General features: G+C 45.5%; 1 protein-coding gene and 1 long non-coding RNA gene across 6 annotated transcripts in view; one reads left to right on the top strand and one right to left on the bottom strand.

The window, feature by feature from the left end:
- LOC126996238 (uncharacterized) overlaps positions 1–2,631 on the top strand; it is a 7,628-nt gene extending 4,997 nt beyond the window's left edge. For 3 of the 5 annotated variants that reach the window (XR_007751116.1, XR_007751119.1, XR_007751115.1), the window contains one exon: positions 468–2,631. This is a non-coding gene — a long non-coding RNA (uncharacterized LOC126996238). The remainder of the gene's footprint in view (positions 1–467) is intronic. The other 2 variants (XR_007751118.1, XR_007751117.1) reach the window with 2 other exon arrangements.
- Positions 2,632–2,757: 126 nt separating this feature from the next.
- LOC126996236 (glutamate receptor ionotropic, kainate 2-like) lies at positions 2,758–9,594 on the bottom strand. Its single transcript, XM_050856604.1, has 5 exons — positions 8,153–9,594; positions 7,587–7,768; positions 6,816–7,050; positions 6,579–6,725; positions 2,758–2,990 (listed from the first exon to the last, which is right to left on the bottom strand). The coding sequence occupies exons 1-5, from the start codon at positions 9,245–9,247 to the stop codon at positions 2,862–2,864; spliced, it is 1,788 nt and encodes a 595-aa protein (XP_050712561.1). The 5' UTR covers positions 9,248–9,594; the 3' UTR covers positions 2,758–2,861.
- Positions 9,595–9,869: the final 275 nt, after the last annotated feature.

Here is a 9,869-nt window from a genome sequence, read left to right as displayed (position 1 = left end):
GGCTGTGTTGTGTGTGTTAGGTGACGGGCGTTGAGGCTTGCTAGGGCTGTGTGTTCCTAGTGTTATAAGGTGGCAGAGATGGTGATTGCTTACCTGGTGTTACATTATTTTATTACTCTTTTCAGCTGTGATTGTGTTACGTGTGTGTTGTGTTGGGGTGACGGTGGGTGGGGAGGTGTGTGATGGGTGCTCAGGTGGTGGTGTGACGCATGAGATGGTATTACGTTATTATTTATTACCTCCCAAATCACCTATCGCAGGCTTTTTTGTTGCTTTTTTGTTTCGTTGCCCTTGAGTTGTCTCCCTTTCTGTAAAAAAAAAAAATAATAAATAAATGAATAAAAACCTGCGTGACGGGGCTGTGATTAACTCTTCTTCTTCTTCTTCCACAGGTGCAGAGTGCCCTTGCTGTGGTTTTGGCACTGAAAAACTGGAGATACTGGAGGTGGCTGTGTTGTGTGTGTTAGGTGGCGGGCGTGGGGACTTGCTAGGGCTGTGTGTTCCAGGTGTTATAAGGTGGCAGAGACGGTGATTGCTTACCTGGTGTTACGTTATTTTATTACTCTTTTCAGCTGTGATTGTGTTACGTGTGTGTTGTGTTGGGGTGAGGGTGGGTTGGGAGGTGTGTGACGGGTGCTCAGGTGGTGGCGTGACGCGTGCGACGGTATTACGTTATTATTTATTACCTCCCAAATCACCTATAGCAGGATTTTTTGTTCCTTTTTTTGTTGCCTTTGAGTTGTCTCCCTTTCTGTAAAAAAAATAAAAAAAAATAAAAAAGAATAAATGAAAACCTGCGTGACGGGGCCGTGATTAACAATTCTTCTTCTTCCACAGGTGTAGAGTGTCCTTGCTGTGGTTTTGGTGCTGAAATACTGGAGGTGGCTGTGTTGCGTGTATTAGGTGACGGGTGTGGAGGCTTGCTAGGGCATTGTGTTCCAGGTGTTATAAGGTGGCAGAGACGGTGATTGCTTACCTGGTGTTACGTTATTTATTACTCTTTTCAGCTGTGATTGTGTTACGTGTGTGATGTTTTGAGGCGACAGTGGGCGGGGAGGTGTGTGACGGGTGCTCAGGTGGTGGCGTGACGCGTGAGACAGTATTACGTTATTATTTATTACCTCCCAAATCACCTATAGCAGGCTTTTTTTATTTCTTTTTTTTTGTTGCCTTTGAGTTGTCTCCTTTTCTGTAAAAAAATAAACAAATAAATAAAAAAATAAATAAATAAAAACCTGCGTGACGGGGCCGTGATTAACTCTTCTTCTTCTTCCACAGGTGTAGAGTGCCCTTGCTGTGGTTGTGGCACTGAAACACTGGAGATACTGGAGATACTGGAGATGGCTGTGTTGCGTGTGTTAGGTGATGGGCGTGGAGGCTTGCTTGGGCCGTGTGTTCCAGGTGTTATAAGGTGGCAGAGACGGTGATTGCTTACCTGGTGTTATGTTATTTTATTACTCTTTTCAGCTGTGATTGTGTTACGTGTGTGTTGTGTTGGGGTGACGGTGGACGGGGAGGTGTGTGACGGGCGCTCAGGTGATGGCGTGACGCGTGAGACGGTATTACGTTATTATTTATTACCTCCCAAATCACCTTTAGCAGGCTTATTTGCTGCTTTTTTTTGTTGCCCTTGAGCTGTCTCCCTTTCTGTAAAAAAAAAAAAAAAAAATGAATAAATAAAAACCTGCGTGACGGGGCTGTGATTAACTCTTGTTCTTCTTCTTCCACAGGTGTAGAGTGCCCTTGCTGTGGTTGTGGCACTGGATATACTGGAGATACTGGAGGTGGCTGTGTTGCGTGTGTTAGGTGACCGGCGTGGAGACTTGCTAGGGCAGTGTTTTCCAGGTGTTATAAGGTGGCAGAGACGGTGATTGCTTACCTGGTGTTACGTTATTTTATTACTCTTTTCAGCTGTGATTGTGTTACGTGTGTGTTGTGTTGGGGTGACGGTGGGCGGGAAGGTGTGTGACCCGTGATCAGGTGGTGGCGTGACGCGTGATACAGTATTACGTTATTATTTGTCATAAACTCTTCTTCTTCTTCTTCCACAGGTGTAGAGTGTCCTTGCTGTTGTTGTGGCATTGAAACACTTTAACACCTTCTATTAGACTATCTTGAATACAACCCAAAGTTCACTTTAACATCATGCAAGAAATAGAAAAACAGGAACAGAGATGATATACTTGATAGTAGTATATTAGCATCTAACAGACTAATGCTGTGGTTTCGAAACTGAAACACTAGTACACCAATTAGACTGCCCTGAATACAATGACCTCAAAGTTGACCTCATGCAAGAAATAGAAAACAGGAATAGAGATGATAAGCTTGCTAGCGTACTTGCATTTAACAGATTGAAAAAATAGAAACCGGAAAAAAAATTGTGGACTGTGGAATACTTGAAAAAGAAGAAGCAAGAACATAGAAGTTATATCCAGGAAAAGGCAAAGAAAGAAAAAAAAAAGAAAAGAAAAAAAAAAAAAAAACAGGAATAGAACACATGCCTCAACGCCCACCTACACAGACTGAACATAGTCCAGAACCCACACTGCCCATGGTGCCCCACATAACCCTACACGCCAGAACACTTCCTGCTCCACTGCCCAAGATTCCACGTCCTCTGCACCAACCTCAATTAGGCATCCCTAACCAGGCTCCACATTCACTGGCCAACTCTGGAGGATCTGCTGGCCAGCGACACCCTCAGCCCCAACACTGCCTTCCAAGGGTTGGTTTAGCAATTATATTTTTTATATATTAAGGTGTCTATATTTTTATTCTTTCTCTATATCTGTTGGGGTCACAACATGAGCGGTACACATTAATGAAACTAATCTGCATTGCATTGTTACAAGTTTCCATCATTTCTGTAGTTTCCTGGCCCATAAAAACTCCACCACAAAGCAGGTGAAGGACACAGTGTGGGCCAGGAGGAGGAGGAGGAAGGCGCCCTGCAGCTGCCCCACTTTTAGCTGGGATGTTTTGGCTTTCTGAAGGGAGGAAAGGGAATGACAATGTACTGTGATGGCATAGACCGACATTTCAGCTTGTTTTCTGTGTTGTTTTGGCCCGAGATATTTTTATAGAGGTTGCTGAAGGGCCAAATAATGATCATGATAACTGGCAAGGAAAGTGTCTGCAACAACTGTGGGGCTTTTGAGCAGGAGAAACATGTTAATTTGTTACGTGGGGCATCTGAAGTGGAGGAAGGTGTTGCATGGGAATTCTTTGGGAGGTCTGTGGGGAAGGTGTTCTATGTTTTACCTGTGGGGGATAGAGTGTATATATATCATCTGTGGGGAGTAAGATTTTATGAGGGTCGTCTGTGGAGGAGAAAGGTGTTGTATGTATTTATCTGTGGGGGATAGAGTGTATATTGATCATCTGTAGGGAGGATGCTGCTGTAAGGGTCGTCTGTGGAGGAGAAATTAAGGTGTACGTATTTATTATCTGTGGGGGATAGAGTGTATATGGATCATTTTAGGCAGAGAAAGGTGTTGTGTGAAGCATCTATGGGAGGGATAGTTTTATTTCTTTTTTTCTTTCTTTTTTTTTTTTTTTACGTCTACACCTATAATGCCAGTAGGCTTGCTTGAGGGGCCTAGATGGTGTTCGGCCCCAACCCGTCATGGCACAGGCAAGTGTTTATAGTGGCGCCATCTTCTCTGGGTGTAGGCCATATGTACCATCTATGCAGAGAAAGGTGGTGTAGGTATCTGTGTGGTGATTTTTATATTTGATGCTCGTATGGTATATTTCTGGCAATGCTTGATTTTACCGTTAGAGTGTGGTGGGCTTCCAATAATGTTATGTCAATTTTCACAGGAGTTGACAAAGTTACCCGTGGTGTCCTGTCCCCATATCTACACTTGTCCAGCCTTTCTTTTATTATATTTCTCTTTAATTAACTCATTTATCTATTCATTTATACTGTTATTTATTTCTTTTCATATATTACTTAAGTGTATTCTCCCCTTCACCAGGTTCATATCTATACTTGTCCAGTCTTTCTTTTAACCCCTTCATTGGTAGGCGCTCGCAACGAGACTATCCCCTCAGGCGCGCTCGGGGACCCCAGCGGGGGAAGGGGATCTCTTTTAACAGCTATATCTCAAAAACTATTCATCACAGTTACAAAACAAAAACACCATTGGAAAGAGGAGGCCAAGATCTATAAGATTCGGTTATGTAAGCCTCTCCTGTGAATGTACAGGCACGTTCAGGGGGTGTTTTTTGCTGTGAGTGCGACTGGCGCTCGCAGCGAGCTTTTAGCACCACCAGCAAGTGACACTAGTGCTCGCTCTTTTAACCTCTGTATCTCAAAAACTATTCATCACAGCTAAAAAACAAAAACACCATTGGAAAGAGGAGGCCAAGATCTATACGATTTGGTAATGTAAGCCTCTCCTGTGAAAGTACAGGCACGTTCAAGGGAGTTGTCTGTGAAGACGTACATTTATACGTGTGCGACGGTCAGCCGTAAGGCAGCTACTGTAGATCTCTTGATGATGGGGTGCTGGCAGGGCAGTATTGTCAACTGCAAAATTTACAACTATTTGGTCAAAATATCAGTCATGTGATAGGTGAAGCTATGCAAAAATGTCGCTATATTGGTCAACAACATCCACCAATTACTTGTCCGTAGATTTTCCGCGCTGGGCTGACATGATTTTCCACCAAATTTAGTGGAGAACCCACTCAATTGGCAATCCTGTGTTGTGAGAATTAGTGTTGGAACACTCATATGCGGGAGATTTGAGTGCGGCTGGAGCTCGCAGCGAGCGTTTAGCACCACCAGCAAATACGCCTAACGCCCGCTGCAAGTGTTTAGCAATGAAAGGGTTAATATACTTTTCTTTAAGTTATCTATTATTCATTTACTCAGTTATTTATTTTTAATGTGCTGTTCTCCCTCCCATGTGGTTATCAGCCTAACTAGTTTATTATTTATTTTATATTTTAGTGTGTTGGTCTCCCTCTCATGTGGTTATCAGCCTGACTAGTTTATTATTTATTTTATATTTTAGTGTGTTGGTCTCCCTCTCATGTGGTTATCAGCCTAACTAGTTTATTATTTATTTTATATTTTAGTGTGTTGGTCTCCCTCTCATGTGGTTATCAGCCTGACTAGTTTATTATTTATTTTATATTTTAGTGTGTTGGTCTCCCCCTTACCTGGTTATCAGCCTGACTAGTTTATTATTTATTTTATATTTTAGTGTGTTGGTCTCCCTCTCATGTGGTTATCAGCCTGACTAGTCTATTATTTATTTTATATTTTAGTGTGTTGGTCTCCCTCTCATGTGGTTATCAGCCTGACTAGTTTATTATTTATTTTATATTTTAGTGTGTTGGTCTCCCCCTTACCTGGTTATCAGCCTAACTAGTTTATTATTTATTTTATATTTTAGTGTGTTGGTCTCCCCCTTACCTGGTTATCAGCCTAACTGGTTTATTATTTATTTTATATTTTAGTGTGTTGGTCTCCCTCTCATGTGGTTATCAGCCTGACTAGTTTATTATTTATTTTATATTTTATTTTTTTGGTCTATTATTTATTTTATATTTTAGTGTGTTGGTCTATTTATTTTATATTTTAGTGTGTTGGTCTCCCCCTTACCTGGTTATCAGCCTAACTAGTTTATTATTTATTTTATATTTTAGTGTGTTGGTCTCCCCCTTACCTGGTTATCAGCCTAACTAGTTTATTATTTATTTTATATTTTAGTGTGTTGGTCTCCCCCTTACTTGGTTATCAGCCTAACTAGTTTACCTATTATTTATTTTACTATATATTTTAGTGTGTTGGTCTCCCCCTTACCTGGTTATCAGCCTAACTAGTTTATCTATTATTTATTTTACTATATATTTTAGTGTGTTGGTCTCCCCCTTACCTGGTTATCAGCCAAACTAGTTCAGCTATTATTTTTTTATTATTTATATTTTAATGTGTTGGTCTCTCTCTCTCTCTCTCTGTGTCTCAGTCTCTGTGTCTCTCTGTCTCTCTCTCTCTCTCTCTCTCTCTCTCTCTCTCTCTCTCTCTCTCTCTCTCTCTCTCTCTCTGTGTCTGTGTCTCTGACTCTCTCTGTGTCTGTGTCTCTCTGTGTCTCTGTCTGTGTCTCTGTCTCTCTCTGTGTCTGTGTCTCTCTCTGTGTCTCTCTGTCTCTCTCTGTGTCTCCGTGTCTCTGTGTCTCTCTGTGTTTCTCTCTGTGTCTCTGTGTCTTTCTCTGTCTCTGTGTCTCTGTGTCTCTGTCTCTGTGTCTCTCTCTGTGTCTCTGTGTCTGTGTCTCTGTCTCTCTCTGTGTCTCTCTCTCTCTCTCTCTCTCTCTCTCTCTCTCTCTCTCTCTCTCTCTCTCTCTCTCTCTCTCTCTCTCTCTCTCTCTCTCTCTCTCTCTCTCTCTCTCTCTCTCTCTCTCTCTCTCTCTCTCTCTCTCTCTCTCTCTCTCTCTCTCTCTCTCTCTCTCTCTCTCTCTCTCTCTCTCTCTCTCTCTCTCTCTCTCTCTCTCTCTCTCTCTCTCTCTCTCTCTCTCTCTCTCTCTCTCTCTCTCTCTCTCTCTCTCTCTCTCTCTCTCTCTCACTTGGTTGTCAGCCTCGGCGTGCGGGAAGTGGTCGCGGAAGAGTTTGCGGAGCACGCCCGCCTCCCGCAGCGCCGTGAGCACGTGCGTGATGCGGTACGTGTAGGCCGTGTTCTTGGGCAGGAACCACGACACGTGCCCGCTGTACACCTGCACGCGAAGGTAAGGAAAAGTACGGAGTTTCTTTACCTTATTCTCAAGTATAATGGTCACTGAAACGGGTCGAGGTGCCCTTTTTACCTGTTCTTTCATGAGGTAGGTGAGGTGTGTTATGTTGTACTGTATCTGGAGGTTGGTGAGGTAGGCGTAGGTCTCTGTGAGGACGTGGGTGCCCCGGAGGATGCTTTCCACGCCCTGGTCGTAGTGATTGTCTATGGGGAAGAGGTCAAGTTTCCTCCCCAGCGCGGCGAGGCTTGCGTCCTGGGATTGGTTGAGGGCGTCGGGCACGAAGTTACCGTAGTCCTGCATCGTCAGTCTGTCAAGGAGGTGCGGGAAATAATCGGTTAAAGGTATGCGGCAAATAATCGGTTAAAGGGATGCGGCAAATAATCGGTTAAAGGGGTGCGGGAAATAATCGGTTAAAGGGATACGGTAAATAATCGGTTAAAGGGGTACGGGAAATAATCGGTTAAAGGGAAACGGTAAATAATCGGTTAAAGGGGTACGGTAAATAATCGGTTAAAGGGGTGCGGCAAATAATCGGTAAAAGTGACAATCGATCAAACTCGGCTTATTGTTTTTACATGTCTCCTGTTCTGAGTACTGATTAGGAGGTGACCTTAGCTTTTAGCGGTGGTTAGAGGCCCAGAGAAATTATGCGTGCACGAAAAATAAGTGCTTTCATTTCACTTATTTCAGTTATTTGTTACTTATTTATTCTTTTGTCTCCTGTTCTGAGTACATATTAGGAGCGGCGTGCGGCTTGGTGAACATGGCTTATAGTGGTGGCGAGATGTCTATGATAGAGAGGTTGTAGGGGGACATTTGCTAAAGAATTGACCGTCTACGTACCTATAGGGCGAGAGTGCCAGCTCCGCCACCGTCTCGAGGCGGCTGGGGTAGACGGGCACGGTGAGGAAGGCGATGAGGTTGGTGGTGTAGGCGGTGGTGATGATGATACAGGAGAGCCACCACGCCGCCAGCCACCCGCGCCCCTCCTGCAGCTCGCCCTGCCGCATCACGCCGCCACACACCTGCGGAGGACAATACACGAACATAACAGTACGAGCGTTGTATATACTTCGTTTTCTCCTTTACCGTAGAAAATCATAATGAATAACCGCTTGTAACCACCAATTTGCGCCGCCATGCTGCTGAAATAAGTAAAGTTAGGCGTATATGCTATAGCTGCGCGTGGTCTTGGTGCTCATCTCCGTCTCATTATCCCGGGACACAGGACTAGTTCGACATCCAGGTTACCACAGTGTACCGTTCCCAGGTTTCCCCCAGGTAACCATTTATCGACCATCCCGAAAGAAAGAATAAAGAGCTAGGGGACAGCGCGCCGACTGCCCAGGCCGGGATTAGAACACAGGGCCGCAGAGAAGAAAATTTAGCTAAACCCTTTCGTTCCTCACCATCAGGATGTGTTTACTGTAGTCTACGTTCTCTTTCACTATGAGGGCCGACAGGACGCTGGATATGATGCACACGGCGACGGTGCAAGCGATCACCACAAGCCACATGTCCGCTGTGAAGGGGTACATGAGGCTTCGCCACTGCGGCACGGGCGGCGGCAGGCGACTCAGGAACCCGAACCCCTCGGCGTAGTACGGGTAGGTGGTGTCGAAGTCCCGCCATCGCTCGTAGTTAACAAGGAATACGTTGATGACGAGATGCTTGCCGTTATAGATTAGGTCCCCCAGCATTCCCGTCCAGCGCCCGTCCTCAAGCGCCCCCCAGTTTTCGTCCTGGGTCATCTTCTGCACATCGTAGCTAAAGTTGAGCTTGGTGGCTATTAGGTCCAGGGCATCCAGATTAGCTCCGGCGCATCCGTCCCCGTGGAGGTAGATGAAGGGGAAGTCATCACACCACGACCCGAGGCGCAGCACGGCCCCCTCCATGTTGGGGTGGCGGTCCGGGAACAAGCCTGCCATCGTCCTGAAGCGGGTCTCGTTCCAGAAACCCAGGTGGACATGAGGGTTTGAGCGGAAGGGGAAGCTGGTGAGCATAGCGAAGGTGACGGCGGCGCCCTTGACGATGGGCCTCAGGAGAACCACATGTCGGGAGCGCTGCACCACGCCGTCATCCAGAAAAGTCACCGACGGGAGGGAGACATTCGTGCTTATGAGTAAGAGAAATGACGGATTCCATGAGGTGGACAGAGCGAGGTGTTGAAGGAGGGTGTCGGGCGGCGTGGAGAACAGAAGAATGGCCACACGATCGGGTCCTCTCATGTAGTGCGTCGGGTAGTGGTTCTCGTTAAATTTGTCATATGAGGCCACCAACAGCCTGGCCGAGCCTCTGGGCATAAGGTGACGGTCGTGTTCATCGTGGAGCAGGAGGATGTCACGGTCTTGTAAGGGGCCAGACACGAGTTCCTCAAGCAGGCTATAGGCGGAGGAGAGCACGCCATTGGGCTCTCCATCGAAATGAGGTAAATGATGTAAGGGGATTTCCGCTCGCACGCCCGCCGCCAACATTCCCAGTAACACGCCACACCACCCCGCCATCCTGCTGTCCGCCTGCCCGCTGTCCGCACACTGCCGCAGCTATCCGTCCGCGCTCTATACCATTCCTTCGTGCAATGTTGATGAGCCGCTTCGTGACGTAACGTGAGTTCGGTGTGCCCGTCACACCATAACGCAAGGACCTATAATTCATGCGCGCCATGCTATTTCATATGACTCCCAGTTTTGTTCCGTGACTCACAAATTTGGTGTTTCTGCAGGGACCTATAGTTCATGCGCACCCTGTTATTTCATGACTTTCCCATCTATTTCCCGTGACCCACGAATTTGGTGTTTCTGCGTCAAAGATAGTTTTCAGGGATCTATAGTTCATGCGCGCCTTGTTATTCCATATGACTTACCCGTCTATATGCCGTAACTCACTAATTTGTTGTTCCTGCATGAAAGACACTCAAGAGGGTGAATTCAGCTCTGTGACAGTCATGGAGAAATTTGTCTGAATGTGTGACGCGATTTTTATAATTTTTGCGCGCACACACACACACACACAAAAAAAAAAAAACAACAACGAATTACTAGAAAGAAAAAACATTCTCTTCATAGCCATGGATAAATAAGTTTAATTACTATAATATCATTCCCTTACCCCATGATTCACATAGAG

This window comes from Eriocheir sinensis, chromosome 9, assembly GCF_024679095.1.
Source record: "Eriocheir sinensis breed Jianghai 21 chromosome 9, ASM2467909v1, whole genome shotgun sequence".
NCBI classification, from domain to species: domain Eukaryota; kingdom Metazoa; phylum Arthropoda; class Malacostraca; order Decapoda; family Varunidae; genus Eriocheir; species Eriocheir sinensis.
Note: the sequence above shows the minus strand (reverse complement) of the source record. Positions and strands in the feature narration are given on the sequence as shown.

Excerpts from the sequence above, each read along its gene's own strand:
- LOC126996236 (XM_050856604.1), bottom strand. The coding sequence starts at position 9,247 with ATGGCGGGGTGGTGTGGCGTGTTACTGGGAATGTTGGCGGCGGGCGTG. Across the intron at positions 7,769-8,152 it reads ACAGTAAACACATCCTGATG|GTGTGTGGCGGCGTGATGCG; the intron begins GTGAGGAACGAA and ends TGTCCTCCGCAG. Across the intron at positions 7,051-7,586 it reads CTGGCACTCTCGCCCTATAG|ACTGACGATGCAGGACTACG; the intron begins GTACGTAGACGG and ends CCTCCTTGACAG.